Source organism: Belonocnema kinseyi, chromosome 9 (genome assembly GCF_010883055.1).
Source record: "Belonocnema kinseyi isolate 2016_QV_RU_SX_M_011 chromosome 9, B_treatae_v1, whole genome shotgun sequence".
NCBI lineage: Eukaryota > Metazoa > Arthropoda > Insecta > Hymenoptera > Cynipidae > Belonocnema > Belonocnema kinseyi.
Genome location: NC_046665.1, coordinates 65,513,454 through 65,539,969, shown reverse-complemented (window position 1 = coordinate 65,539,969; position 26,516 = coordinate 65,513,454). Strand labels below are relative to the sequence as shown.

At 26.7% G+C, this 26,516-nt stretch overlaps 1 protein-coding gene across 1 annotated transcript in view; it reads right to left on the bottom strand.

Annotated features, from left to right (window-relative positions):
• Positions 1 to 26,516, bottom strand: part of LOC117180574 (probable Rho GTPase-activating protein CG5521) — a 91,950-nt gene that overhangs the window by 13,160 nt on the left and 52,274 nt on the right. Inside the window, exons 20-30 of the mRNA XM_033373069.1 lie at positions 24,804 to 24,902; positions 24,423 to 24,707; positions 21,299 to 21,424; positions 21,047 to 21,214; positions 17,923 to 18,033; positions 17,525 to 17,857; positions 17,056 to 17,419; positions 12,374 to 12,522; positions 12,107 to 12,282; positions 9,214 to 9,673; positions 1,400 to 1,686 (exon numbers count right to left, since the gene is read on the bottom strand). Coding sequence (XP_033228960.1) covers positions 1,400 to 1,686; positions 9,214 to 9,673; positions 12,107 to 12,282; positions 12,374 to 12,522; positions 17,056 to 17,419; positions 17,525 to 17,857; positions 17,923 to 18,033; positions 21,047 to 21,214; positions 21,299 to 21,424; positions 24,423 to 24,707; positions 24,804 to 24,902 — 2,558 coding nt within the window. The remainder of the gene's footprint in view (positions 1 to 1,399; positions 1,687 to 9,213; positions 9,674 to 12,106; positions 12,283 to 12,373; positions 12,523 to 17,055; positions 17,420 to 17,524; positions 17,858 to 17,922; positions 18,034 to 21,046; positions 21,215 to 21,298; positions 21,425 to 24,422; positions 24,708 to 24,803; positions 24,903 to 26,516) is intronic.

Here is a 26,516-nt window from a genome sequence, read left to right as displayed (position 1 = left end):
GACAGTAAAATTTTCAATGAAGCAGTTAATTTTCAATCAAGACATATGACTTTTTATCATAAAAGATGTTAAATTAAACCAAATAGTAGACTTTTCGACTAAAAAAAGATCATTTTTTAACCAAAAATCGACAAAATCCACGAATTTTCTACCAAATTACATTAATTTGCTGTTGAACTGACACAAACATTTAATTTAATTTAACATTTTCTTAAAAATGTTTCAAATCGAATTATATACAGTTAAAATGTTAATAATTTTAAAAATTCAAATTTAATCCCTTCATTTTGTATTCAAGATTTAAATATCCTAATTTAAAAAATTTTAAAGTTCTACACAAATTAACATTGTTATAGGATTTTCAAAATTTTCAAAAACTAGCAAAAATCATTTTTTTCTGACCGATTAAGGAGTCTAATCAAAGTTTTCAGTGGACATTAAACATATTTAAAAATGAAACCCATGACTTCGTTCGATTGGGCTAAAATCAAAACGAGAATTACAACATTGAAAACTGATCATAATTACATTTTTCGATTGAACCTAAATTTAATCAGTTCTACAATTAAAACAATTTTCAAAAACTTTACTTTCGACAGTTCGACAAATTTAAGGGCAATTTCTATTAGATGTTAAATATTTTTTCCTGAAATATACATTTCGTATAATATTTGAGTAATGTACAGATTTATCAAAATTGAAACAAATTCCTTTCTCAAATTCTTAAATTAAGAAACCAAAGCTTTTCTTTGGAATCAGAATACAACAACAAGAAATGTTATTTTTATTTAAAATATATCTGAGTAACTATAATCAATAATTTTTTAAATTATTTAACTTGTTTGAAAAAGGTTAAGAACTCTTAATATTTAAAAATGTGATATCATGAATTTTCAAACAGTTTATGTTTTTAGTATTAGAAAATAAAAATCAAATCATTTTTACATATTATAATGAATTATTACAATTTCTTAAGACTTTAATGTACTTTAAGGGATTTTAACGAATGTCTAGAGAACTTTAGGAAATAAATTAAACTTTATTCTAGGTATTTCTACAGATTTATAAATTTTCTACGGATATGAAGGACATCGAGAAATTTTAAAGATGGATTATTTTACTAACTTTTTATACATTTTTTGTTTTACTTTTTATTTTATTTTTAAAAATATTTGTTTTTGTTATTTTAAAAGATTCAGAAGAATTTCTAGAGATTTTGTTAAAAAATTTGTAGAAATATACAATTTCTTATAAAAAGATTGATTCTACTTTTCTAAATGTAAAAATAAATGATTAATCTTTCCCCCTTTTCGTGAAAAATGACCCTATTTCTCATTTTTTGAACTCCTTTGCACTGTGATCCCTGGGATATTTTTAAATTCTGTTAGAAGTAACTTACTAGTGTTGGTAAAGACTAAGAGTGGATCTCTTAGCTCTGCTTGCTGCCAAAGCTGTTGTTCTCACTAAACCAGGCAGAACGTTGTCTTCGACAATACACTCGTCAAAAAGGGGCCCGAAGAAAGGAACTTCCGATTTTCTGGATATCTGAATTCTGTATAAAGCATTAGGCAGTGGGTAGATAACTATCAAAACGTCGCAGAATTCTGTTGGAATTATATCACGACGATAGTCTCGCCAATGTTCTGACCAGACTATGTGGATTTCGTCATTGCCAAGATGCCTCGTCTAGAAAAAGAAATAAAATTCGAATGAACAACTTACAGACCTCGGACTCATGCCACTATTGACATTTTTTTGTTAACTTATTCGCTGGTTTGCTAAAATAATAACATATTCTCAATCTCAAAAATCGAAATTTTAAAACATTTCAAAGGATTTTACAGGGTTTTCAAGTATTTAGAATATTTTACAAAATTTCAACCGATTTCAAGGAACTTTAATGGAAATACGCAATTTTATACGATCTCCAATGAATTAAAGGATTGAGAAACTTGCAATGAAATTTAAAAATTTTGAATGGTTCTAGGCTGTTAGCTTAAATTCTACGAAATCAAACACTTGTGCATTTAAAAATATTCCGGAAACTACCATGAAATTTCAAAGAATTCTGTAGTATTATAGAACATTTAAAGAGATTTAAAACTTTTTAATGAAATTAAAATGATTGAATAGATTTCAAGGAACTTTCACGGTATTTACAAAATCTAAAGAGATTTAAAAGTATTTTACAATATTTAGGAGATTCATAATATTTAAGGTAGTTCTCGTGCCAGAAGTCAGAGATCTGAAAAAAATAGTTTTTCTATGATTCTAAGAATCAAAATATTACAACTGATTCTTTTACAAATGAAAAACATTTCTTTTCATGAAAAATGTTAAAATTCATAAAAATAAAGATTAATTTTAACCATGTTTTTTTGCAGTAGAATTTTTTCTGACCATCGCTTCTTACTGAGTTTTGAAAAATGATTGCATTTTAATAAACGACGGCTTATTTTTCAGGGAAAACATTCTCTACAACTCTGCTGTTTCCAATTTAAAAGTAATTTTTTTATGGTTTCTTCTAAGGCCCTAAATCGATTATTTAATTATTTTTAAAATTGGAAACAGTAGAGTTGTAGAGAATGTTTTTCCGGAAAAAATAAGCCGTCATTTATTAAAAATTTAACATTTTTTATAAGAAATAATGTCGTTTATTTGGAATGACACCAGCTATAATATTTTGATTCTTAGAATCTGACTTTTGGCACGAGACCTAAAAGATTTCACACGATTAGGTGCTTTTGCAGGGAAAAAACAGGATTTTGACAGAATTCAAGATTTTTTAACATATTTTAGTGGATTTCAAAGACTTTAATAGATTTGAAAACTTTTAGGATATTTAAAAGATTTAAATTGCGTACTTTAGATTTTACGGGCATTCAAAGGGTTTCAAAAATTTCATAATTTTTAAAGGAATTTAAAAAGATATGGCATATTTCAAGATGTTTTACGGGATTTTACTCGATTTTTGTTCGATTACTATGAATTTGATGGGATTTTATGGGATCGTAAAGAACTTCAAAGATTTAAACATTTTTAAACAAATTTAAAAAAAAATTAATGTAGAGAACTTTAAGATATTCCGAGGAATTTCATGAGATTTTAATGAATTTCGAAGTATTATAAAAAATGTCAAGAGACTTTAAATTTTCTAATAAAATTCCAATTATTTCTTAAGTTTTTAAAAGGTTTCAAATATTATAAGCCATTTTTACGGTATTTACCAAATTTCAGGAATTCATAGGATTTAAAAATAAGTCAAAAGATTCAATAATGATAAGGAATTATAAGGAATCTCTATACACTAAGTCAGTAACAGATTTCCAAGGAATTAAAAGAAATTGGAGAGTTTTTCCGCGAATTTTAGAGGGTTTTAACATAATCAAGAGTTTTTAATACATTTTAGAGAATTTTAAAGATTTCAAGAGATTTTAAGGCTTTAGGGTATTTAAAAATATTTGAAAGGGGTTATCAGATTGATTCGATTTTAAGAAAATTCAGATTTAAAGGAATTTTAAAGAAATATTAAAGGATATGGAAGATTTCAAGATATTTTAAGGTATTTTACTCACTTTTTGTTGGATTGTTAGGGATATAATGTGATTTTATGGGATCTCCAAGCATTTCAAAGATTGTAACATTTTTAAGAGGAATTTTAAAAGATATTTAAAATTTCCAAGGATTTTAAAGAATGTATTGTGGTTTAAAGACTCCAACGCATTTCATAAGATTTAGAACTTTCTAATGAAATTCAAATGATTTTGTAATATTTCAAGAGATTTCGAAGATTTCAAGGAATTTTTTCGGCATTTGTACAATTTCAAAGCATTTTAAGGAATTCAACAATATTTTGAGAGATTCACATGATTAAAAAATAAATCATTTCAGTTGATTTAAAAAATTTCAAGAGGGATTTCAAAGGTTATAAAAGGGTTTAAGAAATTTTAGAATATACGAAGGAATTTAACGAGACTTCAAAATTGTGAAAGTTTCGCAAAGAGTTTCGTAGAATTTCAGAAAAATTAAAGTTTTTAGGGACTTCTAGCGATTACAGAGCCTTAGAAAAATTCCCACAACAGGATTCTAGAATATCAATGAAAATTCAAGGGATTTCAGGGATCCGAATGGATTTCTAGAGAACTTTACGAAATAAATTAAATGAATTTTCAAGGGAATTCAAGGGATTCCAAAGATTTCAAGGGATCCCAACAATACGATTCTAGAATATCAATGATACTTAAAATATTTCAGGAGGCCCCAACGGATTTTTACAGAACTTTAGGGAATAAATGACATTTCAAGAGCCTTCTAGGGATTTTAAATATAGGATTGATGTATATCACTGACATTTAAAAGATTTCAAGGGATCCCTCCAGATTTCTAGAAAACATTATGGAATAAATAAAATAAAATGTCAAGCGACTTCTAGTAATTTTAGAGGTTTCAAGGGTCTTCTAAGTATTGCCGAGATTTCAAGGGATCTCAAAAATATAATTCTAGGATTTCAAATATAAGATTCTCGTATATCACTGATATTTCAAAGATTTCAAGGGATCTAAACAGATTTCTAGAGAACTTTAGGGTATAAATTAAATGATATAAATTTGCAAAGGATTTCTAAGGATTACAAAGATTCAATGGAGATTCAAAAGATTCATTCGGAGATTCAAGGGATCCCAATAATAGGATTGTAGGATATTAATGATATTGAAAATATTTCAAGAGATCCCAACGGATTTCTAGAGAACTTTAGGGAATAAATGAAATGAAATCAATTTTAAGGGCCTGCTAAGGATTACAAGGATTTCAAGGCATCCCTCAAAATTTATAAAAAGAAAAACTTTACGGAATAAATGAAATCAAATCAAAGAGTGACGCCAAAGTTCGCCTATTTTTTGGACCTCCCTAACGACCTGCTGAAAAAATATAAAAATATGTGACAGGTATCAAATTACTTGCCATTGAAAATCAAAATGAGCATCGCTTTTTGTTTCTTAAATATTTCAAAAAATTACCCCAATTTAGGGGTTGAGAAGACCACAGAAAAATTAAAAAGTAAAAAATACCACTAATTATACAATCATTTTTCACATCAACCTCTTATCAATGAAGAAAATACATGATTTTACTTTCATAATTTTATTTTATAGAAAAAATACAATGAAAATGATTTTATAATTAGTGGTATTTCCCATTTGTTTATTTCTTTGGGGTCTTCTCAATCCCTAAATAGGAGTAATTCTTTTAAATTAAAAAAAAAACGAAAAGCAATGCTCACTTTGGTTTTTAATGACGAATAATTTGATACCTGTAACATATTTTTATATTTTTTTACAAGGCCGCTAGCGAGGTCCAAAAAATAGGTAAAAAAACAGCCTATTTTGGCGTCACTTTTTCAAGGGACTTTTAAAGGTTTTAGAAATTTCAAGGGATCTCAACATAAGGATTCTAGAATGTCAATGCTATTTAAAAGATTTCTAAAGATCCGACAATATTTCTAGAAAACTCTACGGAATAAATGAAATAAAATGTCTAGGGACTTACATCTATTCCAGACATTTTAAAGAATTTAAAGTGATTTCAGCAAACTTAAGATTTCAAAAAAATTTGCGAGTTTTCCACGAATTTGAAAAGGTCTCAACATATTTCAGGGATTCTTAAAGTATTGCGATGGATTTCAAAGCTTTTAGGACACGTTCAAAGATTCGGAAGGATTTCATGTGATTTTATGATAGATGTATACCGTATACCAGATTTCAAAAATAGTCCACAGATTACAGTACAGACCAAGCTAACCAACAAAATCTGAATTTTTTCAGGAGCGCGAAATAAAAATCTGTAAAATCGAAATCACCATTTAAAGACGATACAAAACTTTACTCCTAAGCTGAACTGTTTCTGGATTAAGACCAAAACTGTATGATAAAAAAAAGTATCCAGTTTCGAAAAACAGAATGTGGAAGTTTACAATCCCAAAATGATAGGAACCTAAAACTGGAACAGGCTCTGTTGCGAATAACAATAAAATGTGTAATTTTAAGTTTAAAGAAAAACTGAAAACATAATTATAAGATTTTGAGTTGCTAATTTGAGAGAAGATGAGTTTGATCAGAGAAAGTTAATCAATTCCGAGTAAATCATTGAAGAATTTGCACGTTCAAATTTTATGGGTTTTAAAAATCGTCTTTGGAAGCTGAATAAGAATAAAAAAATTTGAATTAAAAAAATGATTTTAGTCCGGAAAATAAAGCATTTAGTGTGACGATACCGCACTGTAACATATTAGTGAATTTATTTTTTGACTTGGAATTTTACAAATTTTTAAAAAATAAATCTGTCCAACTTTGATTTGAACCGTGTTTTAAATAGTTAGCTAAATTGTTGCATTTTTCAGTTATGATATCATTCAGTTTAGAATGTTTAATTCGAAAATCTTTCACTTAAAAATGTTCTACTTCAATTTCTAAGCGTACATTTTTATTTAAAGAGTTTTAAAATGCAGCTTTAAAGACTTAAAAAATTAAAAATTAGAAATGTTTGAAATAGATGGTTTAGGATCAAAAATACTTTTTTAGTCGATCAAACGTGAATATAAATCAATTAATAATTTTTAAATTGGACTGTACTTTATGTATTAAAAAGTTAAATAATAACTGATTTTACAAGACGATTCGGAATCAGTTCATAATTTTAGAATTTTCAGATTTAAAACTTTAAAAATGAAACTGTTTAAATTTGAGCGTCTCATTGGTTAGACAAATGCAAACACCAGATTGAAACTTTATAAACTATTTTTCATTTTAAAATAACTTTAAAATAATATATTCGTAATTAAAGGCTTCAATGAAATTTCAAATATTGTTTCAGTTTTAATTAATTTATTTATTGACCGGGATTTATACATTTTTTCAGACTCAAAAATATAAATCCACGTTATCATTTTTAATGCTCTAAATTGAAGGATCAATCAATGAATTAAAAAATGTTTTAATTATACTATTTTAGGAAATTTTAACTAACTATTTAACTATTTAATTTTAACTCTTAGCTTTCTGTCATTAGTCATTATCGATCCGTTTAGAATTATATACATACACACACAGTAATATCTTGTATTTTAAATTTGTATTAATCGGACTTACATTTACGCAGTAACATACTTTAAAAATCCTTAAAACACTTTAAAATTTGATTTCAAAATCTTGAAAAATCTGACTGTTGTTTTACGTTTCTCAAATTTTAAATTATTTTTGAAACTTTTTAAGAATATCTAAATTTCTTTTAAAATGATTCGCCTTTTTCCTCAATCTTTTTGAATAATTATGCCAAATTTCAAAAAAATTGCTTAAAATTTTCCACGTTCATTTTCCATAGTTTCATAAACCTTTCTGAATATTTTTAAACATTCTCTCAAATTAATTTTTCAAAATAAATAATCATTTTCAATTTTCCTACGAATCTTAAGGAAATATGTTTTACTCTTTTAAAGCTCTTCACAATTCTTAAAAATCTTCGAAATTATTTGAAATCATTTCAGATATTTAATTCAGTTTGAATTTTTTCAAAACTTCCAAATATTTTTTGAACTTACTCGAATTGTATCTGAGGATAGTAGGTGTTATGGTTATTTATACATAACAGTACAACAATTTGAGTAACAACTTAAATTTTTTTAAATAGAGTAATTAAAATTGTAACGTTCAAAGTTTAGTTTTGTTTTTAGTTTTGTGTTTTTGATTTGTAATTACGGACTTTAAATGAACAGTCAGATATTCCTAAACATTAAATAACTGTTACTTTTCTTAATTAAAAAGTTCATATTGAATGGTTTAAAAATGGAATATTTTAAACTGAAAGAATATTTGAAAATTAATTAAAGCCTTTAATTACGAACATATTATTTCAAAGTTATTTAAAAATTATAATAGTTTATAATGTTTCAATCAGTTGTTTACATTTGTCTAACCAATAAGACTTTTAAATTTAAACAGTTTAATTTTTAATGTTAAAATCTGGAATACTTAAAGTACAGTTCAATTAAAAATCTGTTAATTAATTTATATTCAAATTTTATCGACTAAAAATGTTTTTTTTTTAATCCTAAACCATCTATTTCAAACATTTCTAACTTTAAATTTTTTAATTCTTTAAAACTGCATTTTAAAATTCTTTAAATAAAAATGTACGCTTAAAAATTAAAATAGAACATTTTTAAAGTGAAAGATTTTCGATTTACGCATTCTAAACTGAATGATATCATAATTGCAAAATATAAAAATTTAGCTAATTATTTAAAACACGGTTTAAATCAAAGCTCGATAGATTTATTTTTTTAAAATTTGTAATATTCCCGGTCAAAAAATAAATTCACTGTCATTTGCCGATTTCCATGTCCAGGGGCCACCCTGTATTTGCATTGATGACAACGTATCATTTGTCGCTCTATTTTCTTTTCATTCTGTTCTGTGCTGTCTGCTCATCACAGCCATAGATATTAAAAGGTTCTCCCACCACTTCCACCCAAAAGACGGTTCTCCGCAACGAGGAAGCCGAGGCTACGCTCCGTGAGCAACTTCAGACTACGCTCATCCGATCTCTGTTTATTATAATAATTAAAAGAAATTTCGTTTCTTGTTGCACGGCAATATGTTAAGTAAAAGAAAAAAAAGAAAAATAGCTTTTTGTAGAAAATGGAGATTTAAGATTTTAGGTTGGAATTTGATTGATACTTTGGTGCTGGAAACAATGTCAGTTTTATTTAATAGCTTTTTTTTTCAAAAAAGAAGAGTTTTATTATTGTATTGTATTGAAAAACTTGTAGACAGAGAAATATGGTGCGAAAAAGGTTTAAAAAAAGATATGAGGTTAAGAAAGTAAAAAAAGAAGAAGAAGGGGATGAGACAAGTAGTCAGCTATCTGAGTTTGAATAACCAGTATCCTTATTTTACCACATTCTAAAAGTGAGATTTCGAACAAATCCTTTTAACAAAATATGTATTAGATTTAAAAAAAAATTATGCAAAAAGCCAATTTTCGGAAAAATTTTCGTTATCTAGTTCTTTACTGCAACCCTTTAATTAACAATTCGATTTAATATTCAAAAAAATTGCATGAAGCTCTTTAAATATCTCAAATAAGACCGAGGTCTGAATTTTAAATTTAACTTAATTTCTAATTTTAAATTAAAAAGATATTTTGAGCTCTGATTACCTTTTGCAAAAGGCTTTCCGGGCTGTCGGAGGGCATTCTCGTGGCTACATGGAAAAGCACTTCAGAGAATGATGTGGAAAAATAGGGGGCTGTAACTCCGGAAGCCTTGCCAGGAACAAGTCCTCCGAGAAAACCCGTGTGGGATTCGAGCTCCACCTCCCAAGCCAATCTTGCTACGAAGTTCTCGTACTCTTTGCTGGCAGTGACATTGCTCAGTATGGAATTCTTATCTTCCTGGCCATGGCTGACGTAAATTACTGCCATCTTGTGAGTCTCCCTCGATCGCTGACTGTCCAGGTTACGCAATTCCCGAAGGAGCTTTTCGTTCTTGGCGAGAATGTGGAGTCTCCTTCTCTGTTCCCAGCCAGACAGGCCCAGGTGAGAAAATAAGAGGCGGCAGTGATGAAAAGGAGCTGGAGGCAGTCGGCACACTGGCGGATTCACGGAAGAAGCGCACATGCTAAATTGTCAAAAATAATTTATTTAGCATGTTTTTCAATTTTCAGGGTGTCCACTCAAATCCCGGCAAAAAAGTTCCCTGAGAATTCCAAATTTTTTCCAGCTATTTCTAGACTTTTCCAGGTATAATTTTTCGTAGAAAATTCAACTATTTGGTTATTAATTCAAGGTTGCTACAAGAGTCTGACTTCTAAATTCCATGACTTTTCCAGGTTTTCCAGTTTTATTGAATTCAAAAGAATTTTCAATAATATTTCTATCAAAGTGAAAAAAAATTTGTAATCGTAACCATATTAATTTTTTTGTTATTACTTTAAGAACAATTAAAGTAGAACTATTTATGCAAAGATTTATATTACACTTGAAAACAATAGCAATCTAAAAAAACTCTGAATTTTTGAATAAAGTTAAAATAAAACTTTAAGATCGCAAGAACAAATATCTTTATTAAAATTTATCAAAATTGAATCAGTTCACGAATTTCTTCTTCGACATCTTCCAGTTCTTTTTGCTTTTCCTACTGAATCTTCCATTTCTTTTCATCTAATTTTTACAGTTTGTGTGATATTTGTCTTTTCCTTAAGTTTTCTTTTCAAATTTTCAAATAAAGAATTCGCTGTAAAATACTAAATTAATAAGACTTTGAAATAGAGACGATTAAAAAAATCCAGTAAATTTTTTTTTTAATTCCATGACTTTTCCAGGTTTTCCAGGTCTTGTAGCAGCTCTGACATTCGTATTTTCTGCTTGAAATATCAACATTTTGGTAGCAAATTCAACTGCTTGGTTGACAATTATACGTTTTTGTTGAAAAATCTTATTTTTTAGTTAAAAATTCATCTCTTTTGGGAGATACTTAATCTTTTTTGCTTAAAAATGTAACTTTTTGGCAGAAAATTAATCTGTTTTAGTTGAGAATTCAAATTATTTGGTTGAAAAGTCATATATTCACTTAAAAGATAACCATTTTTTTTACAAAATTCAACAATTCGAATTCAAATTAATTTTAGTGTTGAAAATTTATATTTTTGGATTGAAAATTCAACTGTTTGTATCGAATTAGCCCTTTTAGCTTTGAAATTCAGTAATTTGGTATAAAATTTAACTGTACTTTTGCCAATCAATAATTTTCTTGTAAATTAACTTTTTTCTTGAAAATTAATTTTTGTTATAAATTCAACTGTCTTGCAGAAAAACAGTCTTTTTATCTTGAAAAATTCAACAGTTTGGTTGCAATGTTGTTAAAAACTCATAATTTTGAGTATAAAATTCAACAGTTTTGTAGAAAATTCGTCTTTTTAGCTTGAAAATTAAACCATTTAGTTGCAAATTAACTTTTTTGTTGAAAAATCATAATTTGGTGTGGAAAATTCTGTTTTTATTTATATATATATATATTTTTTTAGAAATTTTGCCTTTTTTGGTTTAAAAATTCACTCGTTGGAAAATTTGTGTAATTAGTTCACAATTTCTCTCTTTTGGTATAAATGTAATCTTTTTTAGTTAAAACTGCCACTAATAACTGGAAAATCCATCTCTTTTGACCGAAAATTCAACTGGTTTATTTTGGTTTCGTCTTTTTTGGTTGAAATATCAATTATTACATTTTTAATTGAGAATTTCTATTTTTTCAGAGAATATTCACTTACTTGCTTGAAGGTGGAACTATTTTGTTCAAGATTAATTTTTTTGGTTTAAAATTTTTCTATTTTATGACATTCCTTTTCCTTTTTCTTAAAAATTATTATCTTTTTAACTGAAAACTTAAATTTTCGATTTTTGATTGAAAATGTATCATTTTTAACTTTAAAATTCAACAATTTGGTTTAAATTAAAATGTCGAAATTTCAACTACTTGTTTGAAAGTGCAAATATTTGGTTGAAAATTTGTTTTTTTAAGTCAAGAAATTCATCTTATGTATAATTTAATTAATGTGTTTCAATGATAAGGTTTTGACAATTAATTAAAGGATATTCTTAATTACATTCATTATCACCATGAAATGATTCAATCAATTAATAATACTAAAAACATAATTATGTCCATGAATTTCAATGATAAATTAAAACAAAATATTTATTTTGTCTTGATAGTTAAATTTCAGTGCATATTCAACATATTAATACTTTAAATAAAATATATTTTCCTGAGATTAGTGAAATTTATAAGAAAAAGTTGGATTTAAATCAGCATAAATCCAGTGTTTTAAAAGTTACTTTCACCAACAAAAACAAAATTGTTATTTCAGTTTATATCACAATTAAAAAAAATAGCACACTCGGGAAAATTGTATGACTTAAAAAGTCAGTTCCCTGACATTTCCAGGGGTTTCCAGGTATATAAAAATTTCCTGACAATTCCAGGTATTCCAGGTTTTCGAGATGAAGAGACACTCCGATATTTTTTCTGTGACAAACTAGATTAAATAAGAACCTGATATGTTGACTCCAGTTGTTAATATGTTCCCGTTCAGCATTTCGTTGGTTGAGAATAGTAGCAATTGTTTCACTTTCGAGATGATGAGCCTGAGGAGAATTAGCCGGCGCGTTCAAAGTTACTTCCGGATTTGTTAATACTTCCGGGCTAGTGTATCCAATATACTGAAGCAACTGGAATAGAAATTCAAGATTTATATCTAGTTTTAAGACAAATTCAATTGATTAAACTTGTCTATTTGTTAGAAATTTTCAATCCACATACGTCGTCTAAATTATCCATATCACTCGCTGCATTTGCGAAGGTCGGCAGAATATGAGGTTCTCGATGTCTCATTGTATGTCTAGGAGGACAACTCATCAATGGTAGCACACTTGTTAATTCCTCTTTTTCCATTTTAAATCCCCAGTCAACTGCAAAGAAAGGATTTGAATATAAAATCTCCCCCTTTTCGCGCTCGCCTAGTCCCTGTCAATAGTGGTGTATAGACAGCCACACTTTTAATGGTACTAAACACAGTTTATAATACTAAAAATGCATGATAGTCCATAATTCATGAGGTTTTGATTACTCTTGAAATCTGGTGTATAAGTCTTCGTGAAATCTCTGACATTTTTTTTTATCTTTTGAATTCGAGTTGGAATTGATGGAATGATCTTATCTGGTTTAAATTTATTATCACAATAAAACACAATAAATTAAAATAAAGTAGAACAATATGAAAATTGTAATTTTTGCTGAAAATTTGTAATCACATCATGTAAAATTTGGTCAGTGTATGAATTCTAGCAAAAACTTATTGCTAGTAAAATTAATTTTTTAATTTTTAACCATTTTTAACGTTTTATATCGAAATACATCAGAAAATTACAAAAAGTATTCTTCTAAAAACTACAAAATTTTCTAGAATTTGGAAACTAATAAAATTTTACAAAGAATTACAATTTGCATATTGTTTTACTATATTATAATGTATTGTATTAAATATTGTTAAAATACATTGCAACCAGGGCAACCAGTAGAATTTTTTTTCCACCATCTTTGACGTTTTATATGAAATTATATAAAAAAATTACAAAAAATATTCTTCCAGAAACTACAAGATTTTTATACAATTTGGAAACTAATGGAATTTTACAAACAAGTGAAATTTGCATATTCTTGTACTGTATTATAATTTAGTGTATTTAATGAATGAAATTCATTGCAATCAGTGCTTGAAATTTTTCTCAAATCTTTAAAAAAAAAATGGTTAATGTATTGAAATCTTTTGAAATCTTTTAATTCTTTCTGAAATCATTGAAATCTTCCGAAATATTTTCAAATCTTCTAAATCCTTTACAATCCTATGAAATCTTTAAAATTTTCGTGAAATCTTTGAATTATTGCGAAATCTGAAGTTTTCGTGAAATATTTTCAAAAGTATTGAAATCTTTTGAAACCAGAGACATCTTCTGCAATCTTTTTAAATCCTTTGAAATTTTCGAAATCTTCGTCAAATCTACGAAATGTTTCTGAAATTTTCTAAATTTCTTAGATATCTTTTGAAATCTTCTGAAATCTTTTTGAAGCATTTTTAAATCTATGTGAAACATTTTAAACGTTTTAAAGCTTTTAAAATAGTGTGAAATCTTTTTAAATCTTTGTAAATGTACTGTAACATTTTAAAACCTTTGAATTCCTTGTGAAATCAGATGAAATTTTCCGAAATCCTTTGAGAAAACTTTTAAATTTTATGAAATCTTTAAAATTTTTGTTTAATATTTTTCAATATTCGGAAATATTATTAAATGCTTTGAAATCCTCGAAAAATTTGTGAAATCTAGAAGACTTTCTGAAAACCTTCAAAAGTTTTATGAAATCTTCGAAGCCTTTGTGAAATCTTCACAAATTTTGTTTAATCTTTTGTAATCTTCTGAAAACGTTGTAAAGCATTTTTAAACCTTTGTAAAATATTTCAAATCTTTTGAAACCTTTACAATTTTTTTGAAATCTATGAAATCATATGAAATCTTCTGAAGTCCTTTAAAATTTTCGAAATTTTGATGAAATCTTTGAAATTTTAAAAAATATTTTTCAATATTCTGAGATATTTTAAAATCCTTTGAAATCTTCGAAAATTTCGTAAAGTTTGAAATCTTCTGAAATCCTTCAAAAATTTTCGAAAGTTTTATGAAATTTTTGAAATATTTAAAAATTTGGTTAATCTTTTCTAATATTCTGAAATCTTTATGAAGCATTTTTAAATCTTTGTGAAATATTTCAAATCTTAAGAAACCTTTCAAACTTTTGTGAAATCTTTTTGAAAACTTTAAAAATTTTGTTTTATCTTTCGTAATCTTCTGAAAAATTTTTAAAGCATTTTTAAATCGTTGTGAAATATTTTTAATGTTTTGAAAAATCTAAAACTTTTGTGAAAACTTTTTATATTTTTTAAAATCATTATTATAACATATTATAATTGAGTGTATTTAATTGTTGAAATTCATTGCAATCAGTGCTTGAAATCTTTCTCAAATATTTAAAAAAAATTGTTAATGTATTGAAATCATTTAAAACCTTTTAAATCTTTCGGAAATCTTTGAAATCTTTCGAAATATTTTGAAATCTTCTAAATCCTGAAATCTTTAAATTATTGTGAAATCTGAACATTTCGTGAAATATTTTTAAATGTATCGAAATATTTTGAAACCCGAGAAATCTTTTGCAATTTTTTTAATCATTTGCACTTTTCGAAATCTTTGTGAAATCTACGACATGTTTCTGAAATCTTTGAAATCTTCGTGAGATCTGAAAAATATTTCTGAAATTCTAAAAATGTTTGCAAAATATTTTTATATCTCTTGAAATTCTTTTAAATCTTTTTAAAAGTTTTCAAGCCTTTGAAATCTTTCTGAACTCTTTGTGCATTCTTTTTAATCTTTTCAAGCCATTCTAAAATCTTTGGAAATCTTTCTGAAATCTTCCAAATTTCTAAGATACTTTTTGAAATTTTTTTGAAATCTTTATAAAATATTTCAAATCTTTTGAAACCTTTACAATTTTTGTGAAATCTGTAAAATCATATGAAATCTTCTGAAACACTTTAAAAATTTCGAAAGTTTGATAAAATCTTTAAAATTTGGTTGAATATTTTTCAATATTCTGAAATATTTTTAAATGCTTTGAAATCTTCGAAATTTGTGTAAAGTCTGAAATTCTTCAAAAAATTTCGAAAGTTTTATGAAATCTTTGAAATTTTAAAAAATTTGGTTTAATATTTTCCAATCTTCTGAAATCTTTATGAAGCATTTTTAAAATGTTAAATATTTCAAATCTTTTGAAACTTTTAACATTTTTGTGAAATATTAAAAAAATTGGTTTTATCTTTCGTAATCTTCTAAAATATTTGTGAAGCATTTTTAAATTTTTGTCAATCACATGGAAACTTCTGAAATCCTTTAAAATTTTCGCACGTTTTATAAAATATCTGAAATATTTTGAAATCTTTTGAAATCTTCGTGAAATTTATGAAACCATCTAAAATCATTCATAAATTTCCGAAAGTTTTGTGATATCTTTATAATTTTCGTTCTATCTTTTGTAATCTTATGAAATATTTAGAAATCCTTTGAAATCTTCGAAATATTTTTGAAATCTAGAAAACTTTCTAAAATCCTTCAAAAATTCTCAAAATTTTATGAAATCTTGGAAGCTTTTGTGAAATCTTGAAAATTTTGTTTAATCTTCTGTGATCTCCTGAAATCGTTGCACAGCATTTTCAAATATTTGTGAAATATTTCAAATTTTTGAAACCTTTAAAAAATTTTTGAAATCTTTTAAATCATATGAAATCTTCTGAAATCCTTTAAAATTTTCGAAAGCTTTATGAAATCTTTAAAATTTTGTTTAATATTTTTCAATATTCTGAAATATTTTTAAATCCTTTAAAATCTTCGAAATATTCGTGAAATCTAGAAAACTTTCTGAAATCCTTCAAAAGTTTTATGAAATCTTGGAAGCCTTCGTGAAATCTTCAAAAATTTTGTTTAATCTTTTGTAATCTTCTGAAATCGCTGTAAACCAATTTTAAATATTTGTGAAATATTTCAAATCTTTTGAAACCTTTACAATTTTTGTGAAATTTGAGAAATCATATGAAATTTTCTGAAATCCTTGAAAATTTTCGAAAGTTTTATGAAATCTTTATGAAGCATTTTTAAAGCTTTGTAAATTATTTCAAATCTTTTGAAACCTTTAAAATTTTGGTGAAATCTGTGAAATCATATAAAATCTTCTGAAATCCTTTAAAATTTTCAAAAGTTTAATGGAATCTTTAATCTTTACTAATCTTCTGAAATCTTTATGAAGCATTTTTAAATCTTCGTGAAATATTTCAAATTTTTTGAAACCTTTAACATTTTTGTAAAATCTTTGTGAAATCTTAAAAAAATTTGTTTTATCTTTCGTAATCTCCTGAAATATTTGTGAAGCATTTTTAAATCTTCGTGAAATATTTTAAGTTTTTTGAAAAATATAAAAGTTTTGTGAAATCTTTTTATATTTTTTCATATCATTTGGAATCTTTGAAATCCTTTGAAAGCTTACAATTGTGTGAGAAATCACATGGAAACTTCTGAAATCCTTAAAAATTTTCGAAAGTTTGATGAAATATCTGAAATGTTTTGAAATCCTGTGAAATCTATGAAACCATCTAAAATCATTCACAAATTTTCGAAGGTTTTGTAAGATCTTTATAATTTTTGTTCTATCTTTTGTAATCTTATGAAATATTTAGAAATCCTTTTAAATCTTCTAAAGCTTTCTCAAATCTACGACATTTTTATGAAATGGTTTGAAATAATTTAAAATCCTTAAAATCCTCCGAAATATTGATTAAATCTATGAAATCTTAAATTTTTTCGTTAAATCCTTTGAAATCTTCCAAAATACTTAAAAATCTCTACCTGCTTTGACGCCAGGCATTCTGATATCCTCGTCATTCGTGGGCTGATTGTACAGAATGGAACTGTCCCAAGAAGCTTTTCCTGTTAAGTCCCGGAGTAAAACTCTCACCATGCAAGGGGCTGTCGTCAATCCTGCGGTGACACCACCTCCTGGTGCATCCAGGGTTTCTAATTCGATCAGAGACATTATTATAGAGCTGGATAGCATTAACATTTGAATGTTGGGTGCGTGGAAAACTGCAGATGAAAGTTCGTCGCTGTCTATTCCTGGGACATCATCCAGTTCTACGACTAAAGATGACAAACGTGCGGCTCCGATTCCCATTGGAAAGTGGCCAAGATGATTCACCAGATGCATCATTACCTGAATCAGAATCAAATCAAAGAAAACTTCCAAAGTCAGCATGAAGGAAACTCTTATTCTCTAGATTCTTAAATTTCCCATTTTAAAGTTTAAACAATATTTAACCATTTTCGCTGCCAGTTGTACAGATTGGATATTTCCTCTTCGTGGTGATTTAGAATGAGATTCATACGACAAATTGTCCAGGGCAATATCAGGATCGAAATCCTCAAACTCTGGTTGAATTTTGCTATCTTGTAGATTCTTTCCAGCCTTGTTTTGAATTATGTTATCCAAAACTGTAAACAGTGTCAGAAGAAGAGGTTTTCCTTGGTAAACACGCTGTAGAACAGTTGGGCCAAGATGCATGGCCCATTCACCCAAACAGAAGAGCATCGAAATTGTCAATGCACTCCGTCTTTCTGGCATCGTAGTTTGGCCCAAAGTTTCCGATAAATTCTACAAAAGAAATGAGTTATTGCAAGAACTTAAACTCATTATTAGCAGAGATTTCGCTTAGTCACCTGGATTATTTTTTCTGGCATATTCGGATAAAATTCGAGTAAAGTGTCCGTTTTATCGCAAAGTAGAAGAAGACAATCGCAAGCCACTTGAGACACTGTTGCGTGAGTTGCCTGTAAAAGAAATTGTGCTTACAAATTTTTTTTCTAGTAAAATGGGAAGCGTTATTTTCACCAAGTTTCTGGTCAAAAAAGCCCAAGTCTGTGTTATATCTGAATCAAAAGTTGGACATTTTTCTTGATCAGTTTACTAATGAAGTAAGCTTTACATATCAGGGCTGCTACCAGTCAGGGAATACCAGAAAGTCAGGGAATATCAGAAAAACTTGACACGAGTCGGAAAATTTGTGAAAGCGTGAAATTAAAGTGAATTTGATTATTTTGTCAAAAATTCAAAATTGTTATTAATAGATCATTCTTTTTAGTCAAAAACTCATATTTTTGTTAAAATTAAACTGTTTATGATTTAAAATTCAAATTTTTTTTGGTTGAAATATCGACTATTCCATTTTTTGTTGAGAAATAATCTTTTTTGGTTAAAAATTAAACTACTTAGTTTAAAGTGGAACTACTTTATCCAAAATTTATTTTTGGTTGACGATTTATCATTTTAAATGAAAAACTTTTCCTTTTTTTTTAAATTGTTAAAAATTTATATTCCTGTATTTCGTTGAAAATTCTCTTTTTTTTCTCGTATAAGAGAGAAGTTTATTTCTTTAATTGGAAATTTAACTGTTAAGTAGAAAATTCCTTAAATTAAAATTTGATTGAGATTTCATGCATTTTTTTGAATAAATAATATTGAAAATTAACTTTTTTAACGGAAAAATTAACTGTTATATTTTTTTGGAAACAGATTTCTTTAAATCGAAATTTAATCCTTTTGCTTGAAAGTTCAGCTGCTTGGTTGAAAAGTGAACTTTTTCGTTGCAAATTAATGTTATTTGATTAAAAATTAATTTTTTTAGTAAGAGTTTCAATATTCTATTTTAAGTTTATATTTTTCTGTTTTCGGTGAAAATTCAACTACTTTGTTGAAAACTTGTATTTTTTGGTATAAAACTAATCTCATTAGTTGAAACTTTTTATATCTGTTTAAAATTCATTTCTTTGGCTGAAACTTGAGCTATTTTGTTGAAAATTTGTTTTATATGGTTCACAAATGTGAATTTCTAACTGAAAATTTAACTACTCACTTTTTGGTTAAAAATTTGTGTTTTTTAGTTAAAAATGTAATTATTTTGCTGAAAAATTGTATTTTGGTAAAAAATTAATTTTTTGCGTTGAAAATTCAACAATTTTGTTAAAAAATAATTTTTTTGGTAGAAGATTCATCAATTAAAAAAAAATTCATTTCTTCAAATGAAAAGGTAACCATTTTCTTTTTTGTGTACAAATATATAAAAAAATTTAGCGGTTTCGTTGAAAAATTAATTATTATTTCGCTGAAATTTTATTTTATTTAGTAGAAGTTTAATTTTTCGACTGAAAATTTCATTATTGTCTTTTTTACTTAAAAATTCATGCAATTTGTTAAAAATTTGTTGTTTTTTTGTAGAAAATTAATTATTGGGTTGAAAATTCAACTTTTTTATTAAAAAATAATTTTTTAGGTTGAAGGTTCATAAATTTAGTTAAAAATTCATTTTTTCAGCTACAAATGTAACTATTCCCTTTTTTATGCAAAAACGTACCATTTTACATAGAAATTTAATCTTCTGGATTGAAAATTAAAATGGTTGATTCAAAATTTAAATATTCCTTTAAATTTTAATTTTGTTTGGTTGAACATTAATTTTTATTAAAAAAATTAATTTTCTCCAAAAATAGATTTTGGGTGAATTTTCATTTCTTTGGTTCTAAATTTAACTATTAAATTTTTTTTTTTAATTGAAATGTTCTATTTTTAATAAAAAAATTATCTTTTTTATTTAAAAATGCATGTATTTTGTTTAAAATTGTTCTTTTTTGATTGAAGATGCATCCATTTAGTAAAAATTTAATTTCTTCTGTTAAAAATTGAACTATTTTATTGAAGCTTCGTTTTTTGTTTAGTTAAAAAAGTAACTATTCTATTTTTGCTTGAATATGTATCTTTTTTGGGTCTTTTTAGCGTGAAAATTCACCATTTTCGATAAAGAAAATTTTCTTCAGTTATTACACTTCTTGTTGAGAAATCATCTAAGATTCATCAGATTGATTGAAAGTTAAACTATTGTGTTGAAAATTCTTTTAATCTTGGTTAGTAACTAATTTTTTTATGTGAACATTTAATTCTTCCATTTCTAATTTAAAATTGATCTTTTTGAGTTACAAACTCAAATGTTTGGTTGAAATAATGTATTTTACGCATTAGATCATTTATGGATGATCCCCTTGTAAAATTGTGTACGACTTATTAATTAATTTGATTAAAATTACAATTTTTGATCTCCAAGGTGTAAGTTTGTTTTTATACCTAAACAAAAAAATTATAACCGCCATGTAAAATGAAAAATGTTTCAGGGAAAAGTCAGGGAATTTTGAAACTGTTTTTTTTTTTGTAGCAACCCTGAATATACAAACAGGCACTTTACAAATAGAAACTAAAGTTTCACATTAGTTAGTCATTGACAATTTCAGTGTTAAAAAGCAGAAAACATGTACGGATGCTGCGAGACTTCGGAGAAGGTAGACGGCACTGAAAAAATGCAGAAAAGGACTATCGATAGATTCTGTCTATACCTGATTAGCTAGAAGAAAATGGAATTTGTCCTTTCGGCGAGCAGCTTGTCGCATCCGTCGACTATCCGATCCAATGGAACACTAATAGCACTAACATTGAAGCGATCCAACCACCTTTTTGCTTATTGATAAATAATTATCCTTCCCCAAAAAGCGTGCAAAAAAAACCTTTACCAATATATTTTAGATATTCTATTTTCACTCGTGAGTCATGCAAATGCATAGTGCTCAAAACCCCAAGGCAAAAAGAGACTAAATTTCTTTCCTGGTATAAAAATTTAAAGTACAAATCAAATTGAATTAAAAAAAGATCACAAGAAGTTTAGCCTCACAGTTAACTTAAAAAATACCATTAGGGTTTATTAAAAAGTACCAACAAATGTAAATTATTTATATGACTCACTCTAAGTGCAAGAAGAAGAACCATAATCGCTTCTGGAACAGTTCGATTTTGAGATTTATAAGAAAGTTCTCGGTAGACGAACATCGCAATGCTGGAAAGAGCGATACATCTTGCAATTCCGGTTGGTTCTCGTTTACAAGATCTCATCAAAATTGCCACGATGTGATCCTGCAGGCAAAATATTTTTATTTAATTAGAGTTTATAAATCGAATGAAGATTTTTTTAAAAATAAATGTAAAATATGTATATACATTTGCATAGGGACAGGTTGTTGTTAGAATGTCCGTTCTATCTGGTTGCAAAACTGGTAACTTTGATGCTGTGCTCGGCAAGGATAATAAGGATCCGAGAATCGAAACTGCTTCCGTCCTTGGCGCCTTGATACAAAATTTTAATAAACATTAATTAAATCAATTAAGAGTACTGCAACTCTGTTAGAGTTTATATCAGGGATCAACAGTCCGTTCAGTTTTTCACCTACTTCCTTCTTTCCCCATTAAATTTTAAAGTCCCCTAAAATACCTAAAATCGAGAAATTGTACCCAATCTTCCCCCTTCATGTGCAAGGTTTCGATTCATTTACTAATGTAAGAATCATAAAAAGAAATAAACGAGATGTTTTAGGAGACATTTTTTTATACTCATTTAAAATATTTCCTAGTGATTGATCTTTATATTTATTATATTATATGATATTATTATATTATATATTAGTATAATATTAATTTCATATTTTGAAAATATATCGTCAACATTAATCAAAAAATTAAACTTGAAGATAAATCAATCTTTTAGTTGATACACACGACAAAATGCTTTTGAAATAGAGGAAACCAGGAAATTTTCCACGTGAATAGGGGAATAAATTCTTTTAAATAAAAATAATATAGGTAGAAATATTAAATTTGAAATGAAAAGTTACAATTTTCTAATTTTTTAAGAAAAAATATTACTTTTTCAACAAAATAGATACATTTTGAATCAAATAGTTAAAATTTCAATAAAAACGATAAATTTTCAAACAAGAAACATTATTTTGTATAAAAAAAGTAACTTTCAACCAAAAAGATGAATTCTTAACCAAAAATGTAATAAATGATATTCCAACCAGAAACTCGACTTTACTATAAAACAGTTAAATTTTCAACCAAATATTTGAATTCTCAAACAAAAATTTTTATTAACCATCTAAAAAGACGACTTCTCAACAAAACAGTTTAGTTTTCAAACCGAGAATGCCAAATTTGACCAAAGAATTAAAACAACAAAAACAATTTACAATGAAAAAATATGTCTTGGTAAAGAAAGAAAAATATTTAAATATATTGTTGAATTTTTAAGCCAAAAAATACGAATTTTCTAAAAAATAGTAAAATTTTTTAATGGAAAATATGAATTTTAAACCACAAAATATAATTTTACACCAAATAGTTGTATTTTCTACCAAGCACTTGATTTTTTAAGCAAAAAGACGAACTTTCGACCCAAAAAGAGGGGTTTTCAACAAAACAATTAAATTGACAAAAAACCATTAAATTCCAAACAAAACAACAATTCTTAATAAGAAAAAAAGATAAATGCTCAACGAAATATGTAATAGTTGTAATTTCAACCCAAAAAGATTTTAATTTTGAATAAGACCGTTAAAATAAACCAAACAGACAAATCTTCAACAAAATAGGTACACATTGAACCATTTAACCAAGTAGTTGAATTCAACCAAAAAAGGTGAATTTTCTACAAAACAGTTGAATCATGAATTCAAAAATAAGAATTTACAACGAAAAAGTTAATTTTCAACCTAATATTTGAATTTATAATCTAAAAATTGGAGTCTTTTTTACAAAGCAGTTTAATTTTCATTCCGAAAAAGTTCATTTTCAAAAAAATAAATAAATAAAAATCAACAAAATATGCAGATGAATTTTTAAAGAAATAGTTACATTTGCCACCAAAACGATGATTTTTCAACATGGAAAAGAATTTTTAACAAAGCTTTCATTTTCAATCAAATATTTGAATTTTCAAGCTAATTCTTAAGTTTACAACCTAAAAAGACGATTTTTATACAAAATAATTTAATTTTATAAACAGAAAATAGGACTTTTCAACTACACAGCTAAATTAAAAAAAAATTGAATTGCAAACAAAACAAAAGTTTTAACCAAAAAAGATGAATGTTTAACGAAAAGTGTAATAATTGCTATTTCGACCAAAGCATATTTTTATTTCAAATAAAAAACAGATAAATTTAACAACAAAAAATATCATTTTCAACAAAATTGGTACATTTTTAATCAAATAGATAAATTTTCAACTAAAATGATGAATATTAAAAAAAAAATGATTTCTTAAAAAGTAGTTAAACTTTTAAGAAGGTAACTGAGCTTTTAAACAAAAAAGATAAATTCCTAACAAAGAATGATATATTTTGTATTTCAACCAAAAAGGATTTTAATTTAAAATTAAAAAAAAAAGTTGAATTGACACAAAATAAAGACGAATTTCCAACAAAATAGTCGAATCTTAAACCAAAACAGATTAATTTTGAAGCAAATATCTGAAATTTCTACCAAAAAAGTTGACTTTTCATACCAAAAGTCGAATTTTTAACCACAAGCATGAATTTTTATTAAACCTGTTGAGTATTTAACAAAATAATTGAATTTCCAACCAAATAATTCAATTTCTAATTAAAAAAAGGTGAATTCTAAATCAAAAACATAATTGTAAAATTTTCAACAAAAACAGTTGGTTTTCTCATAAGATTCTATTAATTTAGTTTACAATTAAGTAGGGAACAAGTAAGAGGGAGGGTGTGGAGACTGTGAGGGCTACGATAAATAAATAGGTATTTTGGTTCATTTTTAATACTTTTAAAATGTCCTATAAAATACGTAAAACGACGTTATTTTTGGCTGTAGAAAGCAAATTTTGGAAATCGAAAATAATATGCAGAAAAGTAGCGTATAACAGGTTTAATAAAATAAAATTAATTTGGAGTTGTTTTTTATATTCTGACATTAAAAAATGCTTTTAATACCTGCGAGAATTCAACTAATAAAAATACATTAGAAATATATATAAACTTCTAACGAAACAAAAACAGAAAAAGAAGATTTCTTAAATAGTCATTTTTGTGTTTTCAAATTATTTATTTCTAGAAAGAAATAATGAGAATAAGAAATCAATATCTAACTACTGATAAAGACACATTTTCGAAAGTTTGACTTTTTGTTTTCGATTAATATTTAATAATAAATTAAACCCCCTTTCAATTCCTTTTATCGGCAAAAATCTCCGTTTTTACCTTATAATTAAACTACTGAACCGCTGTGTCTGTTTGATGTATTTAAAGAAATATTAGAAAAATACCTCGATCTCTGGACTGCTGAGAATGACATTTGCAGCTTGGATATAATCCAAAATAAGAAGACTCGATCCAGGGAGATTTAAACTGAATAATCTGGGTCCAGTATATTTGACAAGAGTGTGAAGAATTTTAATGTCATTACTGGAAATTCCGTTGTGCACAGCTCGATAAAAAAGAGTCAAATGCGATTTCGGTAAACTGATATCAAGAGGTTGGATCGTCAAGAGGCAAATTAGTCGATAAGCTGCCAGTTTTCCTACTTCATATTGTGGTGGCAGTTGAATAGCCTGGAGAAAAAATTACATAAAGAATCTATTATTTCTGTTTTAATTTACCATTTAGGATTTTCGGTGGTTACGAAAACAAGCATATGTTTAAGATACCTTAAAACACCAAGGAGCAATCACTGTCAGAGGTGGAATTAGTTCCGGGGCAGGGGGTGTTACCTGATTGTCGCCAGAAACTCCTTGATTAAGTCGAATCTAAACACAAGTTAAGACCATTTTTAGTATCTTATTTGATATTCTGGGTTTCTTTAAAATCCCAATTTCAAAATTCCCTAGCTTTCCTTGAATTTTTCCTAATTAATTATTTTTAAAAAATCAACCAAATAAATTAACTAAAATATTCATCCATAACTATAATGCTTAAATTTCTGTTAAAAAAACAGTTTTAAACTAAAAAAAATGAATGTTCAACTCAAGAAACTAATTCTTAACCAAAAAGATGAAATTTCAACTTAATAAAATTAATTTTCGACAAAACAGTTATATTTTAAACTAAACCGATGAATTTTAAACAAAGAAGATTAAATTTCTACGAAAAAGACGAACTTTCAACTAAAAAAGGTAAACTTTAATTGAAAAATAGATGTTAAATTTCCGTTTAAAAAATCAATATTAACAAGAAAACAATTTCCAACAAAAAGGTAAACTTTAGCCGGGTAAGCATGGCTGGTCTACCTTGGAAGATATTTGGTTCATATTTATATGGTAAGTTGTTCCCATTATGAGACTAATTTACCCCAAGTGCCAAATTAAAAAAAAAAAATTTACACAAGTTTTAAAATTTTTTCGAAAAATCGAAAATTTCAATTTTCTCGAAAATGGCTTAATAAATATTAATGGTTTAAATATATATTGTACAAGGTATCACAGCAGTTCTAAAAAAATCAAGAGTCAATTCTGGCAATTAGAAATAGGAAAAAATTTTTTTGAAATTTTGAAAAATAAAATTTTTAATGAAAACTTTTTTGCACCGCCGTAATTATTTTCTTAAAAAGTGACCCTCGACCTTAGTAAAAACATATATTTTCCCCAGCATGATCCCAATGGTGCTTCACAGTGAAAAAAAAAAGAAAATTGTGTTGTTGGCCCCTAAAAAGCATGGTATTCTATTAAAACGAGGGGTCTTCTTGATTTAAACTCATGGATTTTTTAAATTAGCATCAGTTGTAATTATAGATATGATATTGCATAGATTTTACTTTGAATCTTGTATTTTTGTCCTTTTCCGTTTGCTATAACATACCCCATACACGTACATACTACAGACACCTAATGTACACGATAAACGCAATATGCATTACGCAGATCGCCTGAAAATATACAATATTTCTACTGCAATTTTAACAACCGATTGCGAAATAAATATAAAAAATACTTCTTTTTTCGAGATCTCTTGATTCATAGTATAAAATAAGAGATCAGAAAAAGTATACACAGAATCTACGAAATAGTCATAGTTAAAATATACGAAGAATATTCTTCCCGTTAACTGGCAACATTCGCCAAACTATTTGTAAGTTTGCCCTAAGTACACCACGTGGAGGTTGTCAGTCAGGTTTGTACCTCTTAAGACTATACACATTATACACCATAAAAAAACTATATACACTATACAAACTATATACAATATTCAAATTATATACAATATACAAACTATATACACGAAAAAAACTATATACGCCTACATCTAAATCTGTACTGCCTTGAACAACAATATTTTTAATCTTTCACCAGATAAAGTATATACACTTTATACACAACAAAAGCATTATATATCGCACGCACTATATATATATATATATATATATA